Raw genomic sequence first — 24515 nt, forward strand, 5'->3', positions numbered from 1 at the left:
ACTAATGTTTCTCTCCCTCTCTCTCTCTTCCCCTCTCTCTAAAAATAAATAAATAAAATCTTTTAAAAAACCCCACTACATATAAAGTTGAGAAAACAAACATGGAAAATTACTATTCACTAAAATGATCAATGATCATTAATACATCAATTATCTATAATATATATGAGGTAATATAAATTAATAAGGAAAGCATGCCCTCCAAAAATGTCAAATGTGAAAAGGACATTAGTGGATAATTCAGTACAAAAAGTCTTAAAATATCCATGTATTGAGTACATTGTATTTTTAGAATTTTTATCCTAGGGAAAGAGTTGTGATTGCAGCATTATTATTATTTTTTCTATTTTATTTTATTTTATTTTTTAAATTTTTTATTAAACATTTTTTATTGCTGTTCAATTACAGTTGTCATTATTTTAAACAGTGAAAAAACTATTCAAAGTAAATAGTTAAGTAGATCATAAATTCATGTAGTAAACTATTATATCTTCACTTGAAAAGATAGTTAGGAAATGTTTTTAGATGACATAAGAAATGTTTATGACATACATTTAGTCAAAAAAGTAGTAGAATTATACATTGTATAATTCTGAACACACAAATAGAAGAATACTTTGGAAAAAAGATAAGAACATACAGCAAAATGGTAATTGTGAGATTATTTTACAATTTCTTTATTTTCTATATTTAAAATTTTTCAGAAGTGAGAATACATTATTTTTATAATCAGAGACAAAAATGTACAGGATTAATTTTCTTGTGATTCCATTGTCCTCAACTCACCATGATATTGTCTTGGACTTCTGCTCTTATACACGGACCCAGGAGTCCTAAGTGTTCGTTTAGTTCTCCACGATATAAGGGCTGAGTGAAAGAGCCATCGGTAAATTCCTGGAAAACCACCTTCTTGAACTGAGGGATATTTCCATTCTGAGCCCTGAAGAAAAAAAAAACAGAGGAAAAGTAATATCCTCATGGGCTAGGTATGTAGAAACACTTCACATTCTTGCTTTCTCTACATTTGAGATACATTTAGAAGCACTGATTATAAATTGGAAGTGTAATGAGGAAGGGGGGGAAGAGGGATTAAAGATAACTTTTAGTTTTCTGATTTGGGCAAATGGGTGGATGGTGATGTGATTCGCTGAGATGAAGAACCCTAGATGAGGAGTAGGTTGGGGTTTACAGTTTTGGACACACAGGTCATCTGTGTGTATTAAACTGGCAAATACACAGAGATTGGGAGATCACAAAAGAGGTCTAGATGAAGCTCATTCATATTTAGGTGGTATCCAAATCATCTCAGTGACTTATCAAAGTCAATAGTCAATTTTGTTATGTCCTCATCTTACTTTCCATCTAAGAACCATTTGAATAGTTATCCACTCCATCCTCCTTGACACATTCTCTCTAGGCTTCACTAGTATGTAAGTTCCATGAAATCAGGGGTTTTTCTCCGTTCTGCCCACTGCCATATTCCATGTAGCTGGACCAAGTGCCTGGCATAAGGTTGGTGCTCAAAAACTCTTTCTTGAGTGTTGAATGGATGTAGGGTTTATAAATATATTCTAAATATAAGAGAGCTCTAGGGTTCAGTCCTTGGATCTACTTTCTTTACTTAAAATATTCTGTTAAAATTGTGAACTAAAACTGTAAAACAAGCTGCATAAAACAAATGCTTTTGGTACAAAAATGCAACCATCATCTAGATTAAGAATATTGCCAGCAACACAGAAGACTCACTCCGTGTACCTTTCCAATCACATTCTCTCCCTTCCCACTAAAGGTAACCACCATTTTAATGTTTATGATAATTATTTCTTTGCTTTTCTTCATAATCATACTATTTATGTATACATCCCTAAGAATATAGTTTAGTTTTGCCTGTTTTTGAAGTAAGTAAAACCATATTGTATGCATTCTTTGGTTTCTGGATTCTTTCATTCAGAGTGATGGTTGTGAGATTCATGTACATTGTGTGTATCTATAGTTTGTTCATTCCCATTGTGGTATAGTATTCTGTTATGTGAATATACCACAGTCATGGACATTGGAGTTGTTTCTAATTGTTGGTGTTTACACAAAGTCCTGCCATGAACCTTCTTGTAAGTGCATTTTGCTGAACGTATATATGCATTTCTGCTGGGCACATATCTCGGAGTGAAATAGCTGAGTAAGTAGATGTTCAGCTTGTTAGATACTACCACACTGTTTTCCAAAGTTTTTGAGCCATTTTCCATTTTCATTAGCAATGTATGAGAGTTCAATTTGATCCAAATCTTCACAAACACTTGGTATTAACTGTGTTTTTACATTTTGGCCATTCTTGTGGCTGCATAGCATTGCATCTGTTGTTTTATTTTTCATTTCCATGATTAATAATGAAGTCGAGCATATTTCCTTATGAGTAGTAGCCATGGGATTTCCTCTTTTGTGGAATGCCTATCCAAGTTTGTTTGCAGGGTTTTTTTTTGCCAATTTTTCTATGGGATAACCTGCTTTTTTTCTTATTGTTTCGAGGGAGTACTGCATGTAGTCTTTACTTAACTTTTAAAAATTATTTTTTTATTTTTTATGCTATTACAGTTTTCCCAATTTCCCCCCTTTATCTCCTCTCTGTCCTGCCCCCCTAACCCTCCAGCATTCCCCCCTCTTAGTTCATGTCCATGGGTTGTACATATAAGTTCTCTGAGTCCTCTGTTTCCTATACCATTTTTTATCTCTCCCCATCTATTTTATGCCTACCAATTAGGCTTCTTCTTCCCTGTACCTTTCCCCGCTATTCTTCCCTTTCCCTTCCCCACTGAAATCCCTCTATGTGATGTCCATTTCTCTGATTCTGTTCCTGTTCTAGTTGTTTGCTTAGTTTTTGTTTTCATTGTTTTTCTTTTCTTTTAGGTTCATTTGTTGATAGTTGTGAGTTTCTTGTCATTTTATTGTTGATATGAGTTTTTGTTGGCTATTTATGATGCAAATAGCTCCTATTCTGTGACCAATCTTTTAATTCTATTTCCTTATCTTTCGAAGAGCATAAGTTCATAATTTTTATGTGGTGATATTTATCAAAAATCCTTTCTGGTTACTGCTTTTTGTATCTTGATGCCAATTCTCTTTATTTCCCAATTCTGAGGTTATTAAGATACTCACTTTTTTTCATCTAAGAGACTTTTGGTTTTATGTTCACATTTAGACTTGTAAACCAATGTGAGTGGATTTTTGTGTCTGATGTGAGTTAGACATCCAATTTAATGTTTTTTTCATGTGGGTATCAAAAATTTCCAGCAACTTTTATTGAAAGCTGCTATTCTATAACATCTTTGTTATAAATCAAGTTTCAGTATGTTATACAGCAATTCCTTCCACCTTGTTCTTCTTTTTCAAGAGGGTCTTGGCAATTCTTGGCCCTTTGTGTTTTAAAATCAGCCTGTTGAGTTCTAGAAGAGAAAGGACTTGTTGAGATTTTCATTTGGGTTGTATGGAATCTATAGATCAGTTTGGGGATAATTTACATTTTTACAATATTGCATTTTTCAGTTCATGTACATGGGACATCTTGGCTTTTAACTCTTCTTTAAAGTTTCCTATTAAATTTCCATTTTTTTCCATAGAGGTCTTGAGAAAATTGGTTATACTTATTTCTAGGTACTTGTGACTATTTTATCCCATTGTAAATGGGATGTGCTGTTAATTTTATTTTCTACCTGTCTGCGACTATTATATAGATATATAATTATCTTTTTATATTGGTTTTGCATTCCACAAATGTGTTAACCTTCTTAGTTAATTCTAATCATGTACATGTAGATGTTTACTTTATGTACACAATTCATATCATCTGTAACTTAGGACTGTTTTGTTTCTCCCTTTCCAACCTTTATACCTTTTATATATTTTTATTGCTTTAGTGTGTTGGTTAGCACCTCCAGTACAGTACTGAATAGAAGTGATCATAAAGAAGGGTTCCTAACCTCCAAAGGAAACCTTTCAATGGATCAGCATTAAATATGATGCTTGGTGTAGAATTTGTAGATACTGTTTCTCAGAATAAGGGAATTCCTTTCTATTCTAATTTGTTAAAAGTTTTAAAATCATGTGTGGATGCCAAATTTTAAGCACTCTTTTCATGAAATGAGAAAATTATATGTATTTTCTACTTTATCTTGTTAACATGACAAATTATAATGATTTAAAAAATGTTAAATTAACCTTGCAATTCAGAGATTACATTGACATATTTGTCTATCCTTATATCAACATTACACTTTATTAATTATTGTAGCTTTGCAATAACTCCTGATATCTGACAATGTCATTCTTTCCTCTTCAAGATTTCTCTCTATGCACTGCTTTAGCTACATATCACACATTTTAATACATGATATTTACATTTTCATTTGGTTAAAAATATATCTGCTTTGACAAACACATTGTTTAGAAGTGTGTTGCTTAATTTCTAATTAATCTTCTAACTGATTTAATGTCTAATTTATTAGAGAACATATTTTATGTTTTATGTTTTCAATTCATTAAAATTTCTTGTTTTGTGGCACAGCATGTTGTCTACTTATTAAATGTCCCATGTGAACTTGAAAAAAATGTTAAACCTGCAGTTGTTGGGTGTGCTCCATTAATCATGTTCAAATCTTCTATATTCTTATTGATGTTTGGGTGTTCTTTAAATCAGTTATCTCTAAATATGATTTTGAATTTACCTATTTCTATATTTAATTATGCCAAGTTTTGCTTTATGTATGTTGAAGCTATATTATTAGGTTAATACAAATTTTAGAATGTTATATCTGACTATTGAATTGACCTTTATATTATTATAACATTTCCATTTTATCTCTAGAAACTTTGCTTTAAAGTTGACTTTGAATCTGAGTCCTATTTCAAATGTGTCTATTGTAGACACTATAAAGTTTTGGTTCAAATTCATTCTAAAAGCACTACATTTTTACTCCCCCCTCCCTGCTTTATGTTTTTGACATCATATTTTATATCTTTTTGTTTTGTGCATTCCCTATTTATTATAGTTATAGTTAACTTTGCTACTTTTGTATTTAACTTTCATATTGGTATTTTAAGTGGCTGATTCACTGTGTTTATTACATATTTGCCTTTAAGAGTGAGATTTTTTCCTTTCCTGTATTTTCTTATTTCTTGTTATGCCCTTTTTTTTCTGCCTAAATAAGACCTTTTAACATTTCTTGTAAAGCTGGTTCAGTGGTGGTGAATTCTTTTAGTTTTTGCTGGTCTGGTAAAATCTTTATCTCCCTTTCATTTCCGAATGATAACCTTGCCCAATAGAGTACTCTAGGTTGTAGGTTTCTTTCTTTCAGCACTTTGAATCTTTCCTACCACTCCCTTATGGCCTATAGAGTTGCTGCTGAGAAATCAGGGGATAGCCTTATGGAGTTTCCCTTGTATGTGACTTGTTGTTTCATTCCTGCTGCCTTCAAGGCTGTCTCTTTAACTTTTGCCATTTTAATTACAATATGTCTTGGTGTGAGCCTCTTTGGGTTCATCTTGTTTGGAACTGTGTTTCCTGGACCTGAATAACTGTTTGCTTCTCCAGATTAAGAAAGTTTCAGCCATTACTTCTTCAAAAATACTTTCTGCTCCTTTCTTTCTTCTCTTTCTGAAATTCTTATATTGTGATTGTTAGAGCATTTCATGTTGTCCCAGAGGTCCCTTATATTATCCTTATTTAAAAAAAAATCCTTTTTTCATTTTTGCTCTTGTGATTAGGTGATTGCCCCTATTCTGTCTTCCAGGTCACTAATCTATTCTTCTGTATTAACCAATCTGCTGTGGATTCCTTCTAATGTATTTCATTTTCATTATTGTATTCTTCATATATGACTGGTATTTATTATATTTCCTAACTCTTGTTGAAGTTATCTCTGATTTCCTTTATTCAATTCTCAAGTTTGTTGAGCATAATTATGATTTAAAAAAAAATTCTATATCAGGCAAATTACTTATCTCCATTTCATTAGAGTTTTTCTCTGTTTTTTTCTTGTTCCTTAATTTGGGGAATATTCTTCTGTCTCCCCATTTTGTTTGGCTGTCAGTGTTTGTTCCCATGAGTTAGATAACTTATCTTTCCTAATCTTGGAAAGTGGCCTCTGTGTAGACTGTGTGCCAGATGGCTTTGGCAGGTTGATTGTAGTCAGGACGGGTGCATGTGGTGCCTGATAGGCCTTCTGATCAAAAGGAGTGGGTTTTTGCTGGAGCAGACTGATGTACATGTGTGCACAGTAGCTCAGTGTTGTTCTGGCTGTGGACAACACAATTGACCTCTGGTTTATTGCTGTTTTTAAGGCATGGCCCTACCAGACTTTTGATTGAGAGTTTAGAAAGTCTTTGTTCTCTCAGCACTAAGACCTTTCTGCAAAGGCCACCAAGAAAGAAAACATATAGTGATCATATAGAAAACACCTACTTGAGGTGATGATCACTTCCCCACTTAAATTTTCCCCACTTAAATTTTAATTTGCCTTATTCCTATTGCTCCACAGCTTCCCATGATTATTTAAGATATGGATTTAAAACTTTTCTTGTCTTTATAGTTGTTGCAGCAGGAGTGTTGGCTTTCTGTTACCTAGTCTCCACCCAGAAGCAAAAGCTACACTAGCTTTCTTTTGATTAACATTTAAATGGCATGCCATTTCCCATTCTCTTGCTTTCAACCTTTTATACTTTTATGTTTCAGATCCGTAGCTTGGAAACAGTATCTACTTGTATTTTGTTTCAATGTCAGGTATACCACTCTTTTAACTGGATTATTTAGTTCATTTATAATTAATATTATTTCTAATACATATAGATTTGTATCTACCATCTTCTTTTTCTTATTCCATGTTTCTTTCTCTCTCTCTTGAATTTTTGTATTGATTATTTTTATATCATTTCATTTTTCCTTTACTCCAAAAAGTTGCAAACTTGATGTCTATCATTTTAGTGCTTACCTTAGAAGTTGCAACATGTGTCTTTAACTTAGCAAAGTCTTCATGTAATCAATATCTTTAAAAAAAAGATTTCCAGCCTTACCAAGATGTAATTAAAATACAACTAACTACAGGGGTGGTAGAAAAAAAACATACAACTAACTACATATATTTAAAGTGTACAATTTGATGGGATTTTTATATATGTACACAGTTATAAACCCATCACAATAATCAATATAATGAACATGTTTATCACTCCAAAACATTTTAAATCAATTTTTACTGTTATTCTGAACAATAAATACAAGGGCATTTAACCCTACATCACTTATAAGCTCTTTTTTGGTATAATTTTATTACATGTCTTTTTCCCATTAAAACGTTTTAATGCATCTCAAAATCCTGTTAAGATTTTAGTCAAGTTGTTTCCATAAAAAAATACTGATTTTAGGGAGTTCCGGCCAAGATGGAGGCATAGATATCAATGCTTGGCTTCCTTGCACAACCAAAAGAAGGAAAACAACCACTTTAAAAACAATAAACAACCATGGTGGCGAGGTAGGTGGGAACTGAACTCACTTGCTCGTGAACCCAACTGTGACACCTAGCTGATCTTCTGAAGAACAGATTGAACAGCCAATGGAATCCCAGCTGATATGAATTTTGGAAGCCAAAGATTGCAGAGGATATTTAAAAACAGATGGTAAGGAGATTGGGTAGGCCCGCGGGAAGGTCCCTGGGACCTGCGCTGGAGATGATGGCTGCTGCGGACCGTGCCTGCAGTGCCAGGGACCATGGATGCAGCAGGAGCTTTGGAGGAGAGGTGGATCAGTGATTGTAACTTCACAGCTCCCTTCCCTCCCAGAGCAGGGAAGTCAGTTCCATATCAGGAGAGACCTGAATGCTTGAAGTCACTGGGGGAATAAAGACTCAGTGGGAGACCCACAGAGGCGGTGTTCCCCAGCTGGGACTGTGGTCGCTGGCCGGGACAATACCAGAGAAACTGGGGAGCTGGGTGACATCTGGAGATGGGAGAAGAGGTGGGCTGCGACTGATCCTGACCCAGGTAGTCTCAGGACTGGTCAGAGAGTTGGGCTGTGTGAAAAGCCTGAGCTTGTTAAGAACTGTCAGCCACAACCAAGGGGAATTCGTTTAAAAAAAAAAAAAGGGCTCTCAGCCGCTAGGCAAGGAACTCTCCCGCCCTGTGACTGGGCCAGCAAAGAGGGAGGAGGAGGGGCATGATTTGCTCCAAATCAGGGTGCCTCACCAACTGATCAAAGTGGGTCAGCAGGGGCTCACAGGAGTAGCAGGCCCCAGAGAGACTTAATTTATTAGGGGAACTAAACTGACCTGAATGGACTTTGTGCATGTGCAGTACTCAGGCCAGCAAAGGAGGAGGAGGGGTGCCAATTGCCTCCACTTCGTGCACCTCACGGACTAATAAAAGGGTGGCACAACAGGGTGGATTAAAGGTGCTGGCCTGTCACATATGGACAGTGGGGGTCATGCAGCACTCTCAGGGCTTTGGCTGGAGGTTGGACACCTATGAATATTGTGACCCAGACTGAGCCCCCAACACAGAACCACAGGAAAGGAAAAAAAAAATCAGAGCCCTGCCTCCCTCTGCCTACAGCATCCAGGAAGACCAGCAGAACCTGCTTGGCAGATTTAAAGTCTGTAGGAGGCATTTTTTTTTCTTCCAAGTGTGAGACAATAATACCTGGAGCTGTGAAAGGACCAAAGACAGATCCAGAGAGAGATCAGAAGGCTAATGCCAACAATTGACAAAAATTCATTTTACTGTCCTATAGAACTTGCATTTTATTTTTAATTTTTATCTTTGTTATTATTTTTCATTATTATTTTATATTTTAAATTTCTCTTCCTTCTGTTTAGTGTGCTTTGTTTTTTCTGATACCATTTTGTGACTGGTTTTCTTTGTTCTCCCTTTCATATTACATTTTAATGTCTATTCCTTCACTTCACTTGTATTCCAATAACACACTACTCTTGGTCTTTTACTTTTTATTCTTTTTATTCGGATCATGTATGTCTTATCACATTATTGTTGTTTCAACTCCCACACAGTACCCTTCCCCGGTCTTGGTCCATTTCACTATCTTCCTGAGCTTTATTACTGTTTGGTTAACTTTATTCTCTTACTGCTAAGCCAAGTTTCTATCCCTTACTGTCACTATATCCCACCATCTAACCTCACATTAGTGCTCTGCTTTCTGGAGTCAGCTCCCATTCATTTCCCCTCTAATAAGAGTCTTATCTCTTTTTTACCTTTTATAAAAACTGGCTAGTTGGATAAATTTTCATGGTTATTGCTGTACTTCTCCAAAGGATCTCCTGTTTTCTACTTGTTGGTACGTTAAACCCCTTAAAATAGTCTCCTATTGTCTTAATCCATTTCACCTTTACCCAGCCCCTGATCACATACAAGATAAGGTGGGAGTTGTGAGTACCAGTAAACCCGCTGGAGGAAAGAACCCATCAACAAAGGAGCTACCAACAGGTAAAACCCAGGTACAACAAGAGAGCCCACACAAATGGAAGAAAGGGCAACCCTAGAGCATCCAGCCAAGGAGATCAAAGAGACTGCACCACTGAGTCCCACAGATCCTCTAACATAGAAGTTCACCCTACAAAGACAGCTAGCAAAGCAAAGCATCAGGAATCATAGAAACAAAAAGACTCACCTAAAATGGGGAGACAAAGAAAGAACCTGCAATTGAAAGGAATGGAAGATTCCTGACTAAAAGAGCTAAATGAAATGGAGGCAAGCAAACTATCAGATATAGAATTCAAAAGAATGGTTATAAGGATGCTCGAGGAACTCACAGAGGAACTGAGTGAGAACTACAACATAATGAAAAAGAAAATAGAAACTATAAAGAAGAACCAGGAAGAAATGAAGAATACCATTTCTGAAATAAAAAACACACTAGAAATAATTACAAGCAGGCAGGATGAAGCAGAGGAAAAAAGACTTAAAAAAATATGAAGAAAGCTTAAAAGAACTGCAAGACAACATGAAATGCAACAACATTCGAACCATAGCAATACCAGAAGGAGAAGAAAAGGAGCAAGGGATATAAAACTGAAAAAATACTAACAGAAAACTTTCTAAACCTGGAGAGGAGAAAAACCATGCAAGTTCAGGAAGCACAGAGGAAATCAAGATGAACACAAAGAGGCCTACTCCAAGACACATCATAATTAAAATGCCAAGTTTTAAAGACAAAAAGAAAATTTTAAAAGCAGCAAGGGAGAAACAAGAAGTAACATACAAAGGAGCTCCGATAAGGCTAGCAGCTGACTTCTCAACAAACACACTACAAGCCAGGAGAGAATGGCAAGAAATATTCCAAGTAATGAAAATCAAAGGCCTGCAACCAAGTCTACTCTACCCTATGAGGCTCTCAATTAAAATGGAAGGCGAAATAAGGAGTTTCCCAGGTAAAAGAAGGCCGTATATGAGAAACCTATAGCCAACATCATACTCAATTGGCAAAAACTAAAAGCTTTCCCACTAGGATCAGGAACAAGATAAGGATGTCTGTTTTCACCACTTCCATTCAACATAGTACTGGAAGTCCTAGCCATAGCAATCAGACAACAAAGAGAAATGAAAGGCATCCAAATTGGGAAGTAGGAAATAAAACTGTCACTGTTTGCAGATGACATGATAGTGTACATGGAAAATCCTATAGACTCCACCAAAAAACTACTCAACCTAATAAGCAAATTTGGCAAAACGGCAGGATTCGAAGTCAATATTCAGAAATCAAAGGCATTTTTGTACACCAACAATGAAAGATCAGAATCAGAAATCAGGAAAAAATCCCATTTGCTATAGCAACAAAAAGAAATAAAGTACCTAGGAATAAACATTACCAAGGAGGTAAAATATCTGTACTTAGAAAAGTACACAACACTGAAGAAAGAAATTAAGGAAGACACAAATAAATGGAAGCATATACTATGTTCATGGATTGGAAGAAATAACATCATCAAAATGTCCATATTACCCAAAGCAATTTATAGATTCAACACAATCCCTATTAAAACACCAATGACATATTTTACAGATATAGAACAAACATTCCAAAAATTTATATGGAACTGTAAATGACCCCAAATAGATGAAGCAATTTTGAGAAAGAAGTAGGAGGGATCACAATACCTGATACCAAACTATATTACAAGGCCACTGTAATCAAAACAGCCCGATACCAGCATAAGAAGAGACACATAGACCAATGGAACAGAATAGAGAGCTCAGAAATAAACCCAAGTCTCTATGGTCAATTAATATTCAACAAAGGGGGAAGAAGCATAAAATGGAGTAAAAATAGCTTCTTCAACAAATGGTGTTGGGAGATCTGGACAGGTACATGGAAAAAAATGAAACTTGATCACCCTTACACTGTACACAAAAATAAATTCTAGGTGATTAAAAGAGTTAAATATAAGTCACGACACCATAAAAGTTCTAGAGGAGAATATAGGCAGGAAAATCTCAAATATCCCATGCAGCAATATTTTCACTGATATGTCCCATAGGGCAAGGGATGTAAAGGAAAGAATAAACAAATGGGATCTCTTCAAAATAAAAAGCTTCTGCATGGGTAAAGAAAACAGCATTAAAATGAAAAGAAAACTAACCATACAAGAAAACATATTTGCAAATAAGACCTCGGACAAGTGTTTGATCTCCAAAATTTATAAACAACTCACACAACTCCACTTGAGAAAGACAAACAACCCAATTAAAAAATGAACAAAGGGCCTGAAAAGAAACTTCTCCAAAGAGGACATACGGAGGGCTCAGATACATATGAAAAGATGCTCAGCATAACTAGCCATCAGAGAGATGCAAATTAAAAACACAATGACATACTACTTCACACCAATCAGAATGGCCATCATAACCAAATCAACAAACAAAAAGTGCTGGTGAGGTTGTGGAGAAAATGCAACCCTGGTACACTGTTGGTGGGAATGCAGACTGGTGCAGCCACTGTGGAAAACAGTATGGAATTTCCTCAGAAAACTAAAAATGGAACTGCTTTTTGACCTGGCAATTCCACTTCTGTAATTGTATCCTAAGAATCCTGAAACACCAATTTAAAAGAACCTATGCACCCCAATATTCATAGCAGCACAATTTACAATAGCTACGTGTTGGAAGAAACCTAAGTGCCCACCAGTAAATGAGTGCATCAAAAAACTGTGGTACATTTACACAATGGAATACTGCACAGCGGAAAGAAAGAAGGAGCTCCTACCCTTTGCAACAGCACAGATGTATCTGGAAAGCATTATGCTAAGTGAAATAAGCAAAATGGTGATAGACAAATACCATATGATCTCACCTATAAGTGGTACCTAATTAACAAAATAAACAAGCAAGCAAAATATAACCAGAGATGTTGAAATAAAGAACAAACTGACAGTAACCAGAGGAGAGTGGGGAGAAGGATAATGGAGGAAAATACGTGAAGGGCCATCAAAGGACATGTATAAAGGACACACAGATAAAGCCAAAGGGGTTAGTAAGTTCAAGGGTGTCAGGTGGGAAAGTGTGGGAGGTGGGGGAAGGTGGGGCAGGGGGCGTGGTGGGATGAAAATGGAGAGAACTGTACTTGAACAACAATAAAAAATAAGTTAAGAAAAAGAATTTATGGAAGGAATTTAGAGAAGGGGTAGGGAAAAAGAAGAAAATGAGGTTACTAGTTAATATTAACATTGATTTTACTATGGAAGTGATAAGTTACAGATGCAAAAGAAGAGAACAATAATTTCAAAATATATGTGAATATAAAGGTAAACATTAGAATGAAAAATTTATACTTTCTGAAATAGAAAACAAACATTGTAACAAATTAAATAATTATAACCTACTGACCTTATTTTAGATCTTGATTAAAATAAACTTGAAACATTTATGATACATTCAGGGGACTTTTAATGCTAAGTAATGAATATTTGGTGATAGTAAGAAATTATTGCTTGTGTTTTGTAGTGTGGCTACAGTATGATATTTTTTAGAGTTCTTTAAAAATATACTGAAATTTTAATGAATAAAATAACAGATGTCTTTGGTTAGTTCACACGCACATACACACACACACACACACAAAAAAACCCAACCAGAACTTCCAGAATAGCAAACTTCATGGAACTCTGACAACCAATGAGTTAAAGAAACATTCATCCAGGCTGGTAGAAGAGGCTTAGAAACCTCTGGGACAACTTTAAGCTCTCCAACATCTGAAAGATAAGGCTGCCAGAAGGAGAAGAGGAAGAGCAAGAAATTGAAAACTTATCCGAAAAAACAATGAAGGAAAACTTCCCCAATCTGGTGAAAGAAATGGACTTCCAGGAAGTCCAGGAAGCCCAGCGAGTCCCAGAGAAATTGGACCCAAGGAGGAACACACCAAGGCACATCATAATTACATTACCCAAGATTAAAGATAAATACAGAATCTTAAAAGCAGCAAGAGGAAAGGAGAGAGTTACCTACAAAGGAGCTCCCATAAGACTTAGCTGATTTCCCAAAAGAAACCTTACAGGCAAGAAGAGGCTGGAAAGAAGTATTTGAAGTCATGAAAGGCAAGGACCTAGATCTAAGGTGACTCTATCCAGCAAAGTTATCATTTAGAATAGAAGGGCAGATAAAGTTCTTCCCAGATAAGGTCAAATTAAAGGAGTTCACCATCACCAAGCCCTTATTGTATGAAATGTTAAAGGGACTTACCTAAGAAATAGAAGAACTGTGAACAATAAAATGACAACAAACTCAAAACTATCAACAACTAAACCTAAAAACAAAAACAAAAACTAAGCAAACAACTAGAACAGGAACAGAATCACAGAAGTGAAGATCGTATGGAGGGTTATCAGTGGGGAAGGGGAGTGGGAAGAATGGGGAAAGGTACAGGGAATAAGAAGCATAATTGTTAGGCATAAAATAGACAGGGAAAGATTAAGAATAGTATAGGAAATAGAGAAGTCAAAGAACTTATACGCACTACCCATGGACATGAACTAAGGGGAGTGGAATGTTGGAGGGTGGGGGTGTACAGGGAAGAGGGGGGATAAAGGTGAGAAAAAAATTGGGACAACTGTAATAGCATAATCAGTAAAATAGACTTTAAAAAGTACTGATTTTAAAAACTAATAACTTAAAACTGCAAAACACAAAAACCAAGTGGTCCACAAAACATTCTTCTTTTCTTCTGAAGTTTTTAAATATTTTATTAATTATGTTATTAAAGTTGTCCCATTTCCCCTCCTTTATTCCCCTCCACCCTGCACACCCACTCCCACCTGAATTTCCCCCCCTTTAGTTCATGTCCATGGGTCATACATATAAGTTCTTTGGCTTCTACATTTCCTACACTATTCTTACCCTCCCCCTGTCTATTTTCTACCTACCATTTATGCTGCTTATTCCCTGTACCTTCCCCCCATCTCTCCCCTCCCACTTCTCCCACTGATAACCTTCCATGTGATCTCCATTTCTGTGATTCTGTTCCTGTGTTAGTTGCTTAGTTTGTTTATGTTTTTTGTTCTCATTTTAGGTTCAGTTGTTGGTAGTTGTGAGTTTGTTGTCATTTTATTGTTCATATTTTTTTATCTTCTTTTTCTTAGGTAAGTTCCTTTAACATTTCATACAATAAGGGCTTGGTGGTGATGAACTTCTTTAACTTGACCTTATCTGGGAAGCACTTTATCTGTCTTTCTATTCTAAATGATAGCTTTGCTGGATAGAGTAATCTTGGATGTAGGTCCTTGCCTTTCATGACTTTGAATACTTTTTTCCAGTCCTTTCTTGCCTGCAAGATTTCTTTTGAGAAATCAGCTGATAGTCTGATGTGAACTCCTTTGTAGGTAACTGTCTCCTTCTCTCTTGTTGCTTTTAAGATTCTCTCATCTTTAGTCTTGGACAACTTAATGATGATGTGCCTTGGTGTGTGCTTCCTTAGGTTCAACTTCTTTGGGACTCTCTGAGCTTCCTGGACTTCCTGGAAGTCTACTTCCTTTGCCAGATTTGGGAAGTTCTCCTTCATTATATGTTCAAACAAGTTTTCAGTTTCTTGTTCTTCCTCTTCTCCTTCTGGCCCCCCAATGATTTGGATGTTGCAATGTTTAAAGTGGTCCTGGAGATTCCTAAGTCTCTCATCATTTTTTGAATTCTTGTTTCTTCATTCTGTTCTGGTTGACTGTTTATTTCTTCTTTCTGGTCCAAACTGTTGATTTGAGTCCCAGCTTCCTTCCTGTCACTGTTTGTTTCCTGTACATTTTCCTATGTCATTTTTCATAGCCTTCATTTTTTCCTCTATTTTGTGACCATACTCAACTAATTCTGTGAGCTTTCTGATTACGAGTGTTTTGAACTGTGTATCTGTTAGGTTGGCTATCTTGTTGTCGCTAAGTTTTATTTTTTCTGGAGCTTTGATCTGTTCTTTTATTTGGGCCATTTTTTTTTTTTTTTTGCCTCAGTGCTATGGAGCCTTAGGTATTCATCTAAGGATGGGGCAACCCACCTCGCAGTGTTGCTGCACTGTATTTGGGGGAGGGGTCCACGATGGAACAATGCTGCTTCCTCAGCTCTCATGGGCTTTCAGTCCCTTCCTTGGATCCCCACAAGCAAATTGGGCCCTTCTGCTGCTGATTTCTGGATGAGTGTTTTTGTTTTTTGTACCTTCTAAGATGCTGTGGGTCTTTCCAACGAACTCTCCTGTGAGGCTGGGAGTTTTTCCTGCTGCTTCAACCCCCACAGGTGTTGTCAGTCAGAGGTTTTGAGGCTTTATTTCCCCATGCTGGAACCCTTGGTTGTGCAGCCTGTCTGGCTACCCAGTTGTTCCTCCTGGTTCATCTGCATGCAACTGTGGGACTGCCAGGTCCACCAGCCGCCACCTTGCTGCAAGTCCTCTCTGCCCAGCTGCTTGTCTCCACGCGCTCTACTGGTCTGGATGAATGTTTCTTCTTTAACTCCTTGGTTGTAGGACTTCCATACAGTTTGATTTTCTGGCAGTTCTGGTTGTTTTTTGTTTTTAAATTTGTTATTGTCCTTCTTTTGGTTGTGCGAGGAGGCACAGTGTGTCTACCTATGCCTCCATTTTGGCTGGAAGTCCTCTTCTGAAGTTTTATGACTTTTGTCATTAACCAGTGTTTTACTATTAAATTTAAATGGCCTATTGAGAGAGCTATTACCTCTTCAAATATTACTTCTCTAATCACTCTTTCTTTTCCTTCTGAGATTTTAAAAAAATTATTTATTTATTTTTAGAGAGAGGGGAAGGGAGGGAGAAAGAGGGAGAGAAACATCAATATGGGGTGCCTCTCACATGCCCTCCACCAGGGACCTGGCCCGAAACCCAGGCATGTGCCCCAACCAAGAATCGAACCGGCAACCCTTTGGTTCGAAGGCCGGCACTCAGTCCACTGAGCTACACCAGCCAGGGCTCTTCTGAGATTTCAATGAAAAATAGGTTAGTCTTTTGTATTTTCCATTTAAAAATCTCTGTATACTGCATTTCATATTATTTATTTTTACCTAACATACTAGCTTACCAATTCTTTCTATATGTTGCATAGGTGTTTTAATGACTATTTGATGATTCTTTGATCTCAAGTCTGTTAGATTGTTTTGGCTCTCTATCATTTCTGTGGCTTCTTGCTTATTTTTTATTTTGTTTTGTACCCAGTATCTCTGTGTTCTAGACATTGTATCTGAAATATTTGTGAAAATAAGTTGAAGCCTAGGATGTTGGTTTCTTTTACTAGAGAAGTTTATGTTTTCTTTTGCCACATGTCTGCACATACTGCCAACTCAAGACTGGCTTAAATCACGATCAAGAATGAAGATTTCATGGACAACACAGGTTACAGAAAACTGGTACATAAGTCAATGAAGTGCAAGTTAACTGATTCACCATTACCTTGAGTATGTAGCCCTTTGGGGATCTAGTTAAAATGGGAGTGGTTTATATGTACGTTTACTCCCTTGGTGATCCCATGAAATCTTTTTGAATGTTATCAACATGTTTATGACTCACAAATTTATATCTTTAAAACAGACCTCTTCCTTGGATTCCAGTCTCATATCCAACTTCCTACTTATCATCCCAATTTGGATATCTAATAGGCACCTCAAACTAAATATGTACAAAACAGACCCTTGAGTGTTTCCTCAAATAAATAAGTTGTACCTCAAGCCTTCCACATTTCATTAATTGTCACCATCATTCTCCTAGCTGCTCAAAACAAAAACTAAAAACCTTCTTTGACTCCTCTCTCCACATTCTCCCTATACTCAATCTAACAGCAAGCTCTATCTGCTTATCTTCACATTTTGGTCAACATCCTTCCATTTCTTTTGATTTTTACCACCACAACCCTGGTCTAAACAACTGTCTTCTTTTACCTGGATGACTGAAACTAGTCTCCCTGCCTCAGTTCTTGCCTTTGGAAACTGTGTTACGCAACTTAATTTAAGTGGTATTCCTTGGAGTTTGGACATATGTGAAACATCTGCTTTTGCCTCAGTGCATCCATCATATGCTAGTTAATTTAACAAATATATATGTTTAAGTATCTACCATGTACCAGGAACTGCTGAAATTTATGGGGATATATTATTGAACAACACCTTCAAATTTTGTGCTCTCAATGAGTTTACTTTCTTATTGGGGAAGATAAAAAATAAACAAATAAATGTATAATATTTCAGGTGCTAGAAAATTCAGTAAAAAAGAGTGGTGGGAGATATATGGGTTCTTCGATACACATTGTTCAGGGAAAGCCTCACTGATAAAATGAAATTTGATCAGCAACCTGAAGGAAGTAAGAGAACTAACATTAGGCTATCGGGGGAAGGAATTCTAAGCAGAGAACAGAAAGTACAAAGGCTCAGAGATAGCTGTATACTTGTTTCTTTTGAGGAAGAACAGTGAGGTCAATGTTGTTGGAGTAGAGTGAGTGAGAAACACTGGTAGGAGATAAGGGCAGAGAGGTTTCAGAAGGTCACATCTCATAGAAACTTGAAGGCCATCATTAGGGCTTTGGAATTTACTCAGGGTGAGATGAAAATGCACTGGGGGAGAACAATAATCACATACAATTTGAAAAATTAGCGGCTATATTGGAAAAAGACTGTATGAAGGCAAGGCTAGAAGATGGAAGGCCAGTTAAGAGGCTATTACGTTTGTCATAAATAGATGCTGGATTTTATCAAATGCTTTTTCTACATCTATTGATATAATTCAGTGGTTTTTATCCTTCATTATATTTATGTGGTGAATCACATTTATTGATTTGTGAATGTTGTACTAAACTTGCACTCCTGGAATAAATCTCATTTGATCACAAAAAAAGAGGCTATTACAATATTTTGGATAAGTGTTGGTTATAGTTTAGATCAGATAGTAGCCACTGAGGTGGAAAGAAGTAGCTGGATTTTGTGTGTGTTCGTGTATTTTTATAGAATTGATTTTATTACTTTAAATAGATTTTTGTTATCATAGAAACAGTGCACATGCATTGTAAGAAATTTGAAAATATAGACACATACCTTTTTAAAATTAAAAACATTACTTTTAATCCAGAGTGGCTATTTATTATGTTTTCTCTTGTTTTGTTACTGTTTTTTTCCCAGTCAACAATCTCTAACTTTCCATTTCAGTACATTTTTATCTTATGCAATCCTTAGTTCATAATCAAATTCTGGTTATTTTTTTGAAGTTACAGCCAACAGGGTTCTTCGATGGATTAGATGTGGTTTTGAGAAAAAAGGAATAATTAAGAATAACTTCAAGTTCTGGAGTTTGAGTAACTAAAAGGAAGGAATGGTCATTGACTGCCTTTAAGAAGCCTGGGCAAACAGATTTTAGGAAAGGGCATAAATTAAGAGTATAATTTTGTACATTAATATATGAACTTGATATTTGAATCTCAAGGTAAAGGGAGAGATGTGAGATGGAGATAAACAACAGGAAATTGTCATATACATAGTACATAAAACCATAAGGATAGATAGATCATCACAAGAGTGGGTGTAAACAAGAAAGAGGATAGTTTGGAGAACTAATATCCAGAGCATTCTAACAATTAAAGGTTAGGGAGATGAAGAACCAGCAGAGTTGACAGAGAAAGATTTACAGTGAGTTTAGTAGAAAAATGAAAGAAATGTGGTGTCAGAGAGACAAAGTGAGAACATGTATAAAAAGTGGAGTAATCAACTACTGAACACTACTGAGAGTTCAACTAAGATGAGGACTGAGAATTAGTCAAAATCAACAATGACCTTGAAAATATAGTTTTTATGGAATAATGGAGATAAAAAGCTCCCTTGGAGTGGCTTAAAGAAAGAATAAGAGAAAAAGAAGCAAAGGAAGCCAGTAGGGGAAATTATTTTAAAATGTTTTCGAAAAAGACAAGGGGAGAAAAAAATATAGTATGATTGATACTGATGAGACTCAGTGGAGAGGGAGAAACTGATGATGTAAAAAACAAAGAATTGCTAAAGCAACAGTTTTTATGAGAGGGAAAAGATGGAGTGTTTGGTTTTTAGGAACACAGTCCATTTATTGTCATAGGCATGAAGACAGTATATGGGTACAGATGTCAATAAATATGGTGTTGGAAGTCTGTGGAGGTTCATTGCACAGCATCAGCTAAGAGTGACAAGGGGTATTTGAGGATGGGCAAAAGGTATTGGAGATTTAAGGAAAAAGCAGAAAATGTAAGATAGAAGTCCAGGAGAATGGGAAGTCAATGAACTAGGGAATATTGCATGGTTGCTGTGCAGCAATCAGGGCACACTTAAGCAGAAAGCAAGATTGGAAAGTTGCAATGAGTACTGAAGAGGGCACCTGTATTATCTGACCACTGCTCATCTCTACTACATCATCTCCAATAACACCCCCCACTGGTTCTTCACTGTACTTCAGTCATACTAGTTTATTTTCATTCCTCAAACATGCTAAATATGTTCCATTTTCAGGGCCTTTGCAATTCCTGTTCCCTTTGCCTGGAAACATCTTCTCTCAGAGCTCTGTTAGCTGGTCTCTTATCATTATTTAGGTCTTAACTCCACAAAGGATTTCTCTGACCACAACAGCTAAAGTAACACCCCAATGTTACTCTACCATATTATTCAATTCTATCTTCTGAATAGCATCATCAAGACTCCCCTATTTATTTTTCTACTAATGTATTATCTTTTGCTCTCCCCAATAGAATGTCAGCTCCTGCTTTGCTGCACTCATGCCTACAAAATTGCCTGGCATAATAGAAGGTGCTCAATAAACATTTATTGACTGATTGACTCTCCTTATGTTTATCTTCCAAATTTCTTTGTGCTTTCTCTCCCCTGCCCAACCTCCTTCTGCTCCCCTGACTTTGCCCTCTGTACCCCTAGTACCACAGAAAACAATGTTTCCTATATCCTCAATGTTCTTACTACACACTTCTCTTCTTCCTCCTGTCTCTTCAGGGCTCTCTCATGTCACTATGCCTTCTACTGCAGCTCTTAAGGCTAATAGGTAAAGTTGACTTTTTTCCCACTCTCCACTGCTGCTTCTTCACTCTGACTCCTACCCTTTTGTAAGATCCTGTCCTCCTCCAACCCACCAGAGTAAGAGTTTCATGCCATCTGGATTTACCATCCTCTAACTTTCGTTGTTGGTGTCATCCTCCAACTTTCCCTTTACTCTGCAGATTCATCTAGATTTTGCCATCTAGTTCTCAGGGTTCTTCTATAAAGCATTCTTTGGAGTCTCACTGCTACAGATTGGCTGTGCCTTTCCTATTGTTTCAACACCTGGTAAAGTCAAAGGTCACAAGAGCAGGACAAAAGAATAATCAATGTACCCATACCTGTTTCTCAGTACATGGGGGGATTTACTCATTCCATAATCCCAGAGCCGCTCCACTGCAGCAATAAAATAGTGTCGTGTTCTCTTCTGAAAGCTGCGGGGGCTTTGATTTTCTTCCTCACCATATATGTCAAAATCTTCTCTCTTCATTTCAACTGAAAAGGCATCATAATAATCACTTTTGTCTTCTTCTGTCTGAAGAGAAGGAAGGGTTATTTCCCTTTCATAGCGTTTCAAGACTGGTGGGTTTTGAAAGAACAACTTTCCAGTCCATCCTCGCTTTGCCCAAGTGGCTTCTTTTCGGGGCTTATCTTGTCTTTCATTTATTGCTGCTATCAAATGATTGTTTTCATAAGGGTCTAGGGGTGAAATGGTGTCTTTTGTCTTAAAAACTACGTTTTTTTGTGACTTCTCTTGGGATTTCCCCTCTTCTCTTGGTGTCTGGGTAGCATATTGATTATCTGCAGCAAGGAGACCTATCAGCTTAGAGGGAGTCTTTTCAGAGGTTTTGGTTGCCCTTTTCAGAAAGGGCAATTTTCCAGGTCTATTTACTTTATTAAATTTAATAGTGTCCTGTGTTTTCTGAAGGAAGATCTCTTCTCTTAGATCCAGGTGGCCAGAAGATCTATTGCTAATTTTTGTAGGGAAAGAGTCTATCTGATGAACATGAACTTTAGGAATTACTTCAACTTTTCCAGTTGCTTCAGATAAACTCGGTTTCAAGAGACCAGTGTTCTCAAGTTTCTTGTAAATGAGTGAGATTATGCCACTTTCCCCTGGGGAGCTAATCTTTTCTTGATCTCCAATCATTTCTAAGATTAGGGAGGCTAAAGAAAGATTTCTTTTGGCTCCTTGTAAGAAATGACTGCTTTCTTGGACCCCAGAACTGCTCTCTTTAAAGGCATAACTACTAGCTGATGCTAGAAGATGAGAAGAGTTGTCTTGGGGTGGGGTCTTGGTCAGATCTGTAGGTCTAATTGACGGAAATTCCGATAACTTTGCCATGGGTATTGCAGAGCCATCTGTTTGAATGATGCCATGACTTCTTGTAGAACAATCTGATAAGAGGGACTGAGTAATGGTCCTTTTCTCCTTCTCATTGTACTCTATCTGTGTGATGGTGCCCTGGGTCAAATACTTCATGTTTTGGGGCCACTGTGTTGAGGTGTCATTCAATATCACCCCCACTTCAAGCTTGATTTCTTCTTTTGGGAGTCTGAATAGTTTTAAAGCTAAAGCCCGCTTACCACGTTGAGCAATAACATTCTGCTGACTTGGATTAGGAGGAGCTCTCCTTGGAGTGCTTGGATACTTCTCTACTACTTGCTTTGTTTGATTTCTCAAGCCTTCCAAATTTGCTTCCTCCCTTATTTTTGAGAAATGGGGCATGTGAATCCCTGCTCTATTTGCTGAATTGTTTAATGACCTGATGTCTTGAAGTGTTGGAGTATATGTCCCCTCATCTAAACCACTTACATTTTGCTTAGTGCTTAGTAAGAAAAGGTTCTTCAGGAAATTCTTAGTGTCATTCACTGTATACACATGAGGCAAAACTAAATCTTCTTGGATTAATTTTTCCTTCCTTTCTATCTCTTTCTGGGATTTTTTCCCTTGATTGTGTGTATCATTTTCTTGGATATTAGTCCAGTTAGTAAGAAATATGCTCTTGCTGTTCGCAGAAATTATCTCTTTGAGTCCAGGGTCCTTTGTAAATTCATCCTCTTCTACTACTGCTTTATTCTTCTCTGACAAGAAATTCTGATGATATTTCACAGATTTCTCTGATCCTGAAGATGTCAATTGCTTTTGTCTAGGCCTTTGTTCAGAGCTTAGGAAGTTCTTGCCATCAGTCCTTTTTATCCAATTTTCTGAATCTGGCAAGAACAGCATCTTGAAGTGTGCTGTATCTGGATTTTCTGCACCTACTGGAACAGGGCCCTCTTTTTTTTGGTGGACCATGTCCATAATTTTTGATGAAGTAGTTTTATTTGACAAATAATTTAGCCCCAAAGCTGTAGTATTTTTGTCCATAACCATTTCATCATGAATCAAAGAAGTCACTTCTTGAACCTCAGCATTACTTTTTAATATAATATCTTGCAAGACTGATGTACTATTCTCAATTAATAATGTTGGGCCATCAATGTGAGTCTTTCTATTTGTGGTTGAGGTAACTGGTGCCTTGTTTGACTTTACTAAAGACACATTATCTTTGAATAAAAAATTACCTTTGGTCAATGAAGTAGGTACATGAAATTTTTCCTCTTTAAATAACCTATCACTCTCCATTGATAATACATTTTCTCCCAATGAACTTTCTTGACTATTCATTAAAGCTGCTTCTAACAACTTAGAATCATTATCTCCCTTACTCAAACCCAAAGGCACACCAGACCCAATAAGATGAGATGCATTTTTGTCAAATACAGTGGTGCCCGATTGACTACTAAAGTAAACTGGCATATTTGGGGGTCCTAAGGAAGCTGCCTTTTCAGTAGCTGCTGCCAGCTCTTCTGGTGGAATTGCTGGTGAAGTCATTAGATTGTTTGATAAACTAGAAATTGTTAAATCAAGTTTCTTCAACTCTACTTTTATAGTTGAACTTAAATTCTCATTTAATCTTAATTGTAGTTCTGGCTTAGGAGTAAATACTCTGTCCCCACTGTTATGGGTCTCTGGTCTGAGATGTGCCACTTCAGGTGGGCCTTTGTTTCTTTCTCTTGCTCCAGGTAAATGATCATCAGCCTCATATGTGGCTTCTTGGAGATCAGGTAAGGGTAATCCCTGTGGAGTAGGATTCTGTCCCAAGAGCATCAACAAATCACTAGAGGAAACACTTTGTACTTCATGCACCAGTGTTCTTTCTCCAGACCAAGGATCAATCTTCTCCATATCATTTTCTGGAGTTGTAGTAGACTCAAATTGCTTTTGCCTAGTGCTGGGGTGCCTTAATTTCTGGGAGAAGCTTCTGGGTTCAATGACATTGTTTTCATTCAGTAGGGAAGTTAAAGCGTCTTCATATGTTTCCTCATAATAATCACCAGTGTTTCTTTCACAACTAGAAACCTTCAGTAAGGCTGTCATTCCTCTGTTCCGAAAGTCTGAGTTGTGGCATCCCAGAACCCACAGACCTGGAGATGAAGAAGAATAAGACTCTGGTTACTCATAACCCAGATCCCAAGTTAGTTTTCTGTTAGAGGGTATCTCCTATTCCAAGATAAATGAAAAAAAAAAAAAAACCCTAGCTGGTACCATTAAATTACAGGTAATTGGGTGAAATCTATGACAGTAGTTAAGCAACGGTAGCAAAAGTGGTGTTTGCATTGCTGCTGTGGTGGTATATCTGTTTGTGACCATAAGAAAGGGCTATAATTAAAATTGAATAGATGTTGGAATAAAAATGGAGAAATGTAATTAACATACACAATAGTAGAGAGTCTTAATAGTCACATAGAACTCTGATGATGACAATGACAATGAGGAAAGTTTATATAGACTAGCTGTTATTGCTATATAACATAGTGGCACAGGTTCTAGAGTCATATTGCCTGGGTTCAAATCCTAGTTCTACCATGTACCAGCTGTGTGACTTCAAGCACGTCAATTGAGCTCTCTGAGTTGCAGTTTTCTAATTTATAAATGAGGCTAATAGTATCCAGCC

General features: G+C 36.8%; 1 protein-coding gene across 3 annotated transcripts in view; it reads right to left on the reverse strand.

The window, feature by feature from the left end:
• The window catches only part of F8 (coagulation factor VIII), a 202747-nt gene that overhangs the window by 56310 nt on the left and 121922 nt on the right, over window positions 1–24515 (reverse strand). For all 3 annotated transcript variants that reach the window (XM_053917164.1, XM_053917165.1, XM_024564370.3), the window contains 2 exons: window positions 20856–23985; window positions 787–940 (listed from right to left, as the gene is read on the reverse strand). In XM_053917164.1, the coding sequence (XP_053773139.1) occupies window positions 787–940; window positions 20856–23985 (3284 nt within the window). The remainder of the gene's footprint in view (window positions 1–786; window positions 941–20855; window positions 23986–24515) is intronic.

Source organism: Desmodus rotundus, chromosome X, assembly GCF_022682495.2.
Source record: "Desmodus rotundus isolate HL8 chromosome X, HLdesRot8A.1, whole genome shotgun sequence".
In the NCBI taxonomy this organism is placed as follows: domain Eukaryota; kingdom Metazoa; phylum Chordata; class Mammalia; order Chiroptera; family Phyllostomidae; genus Desmodus; species Desmodus rotundus.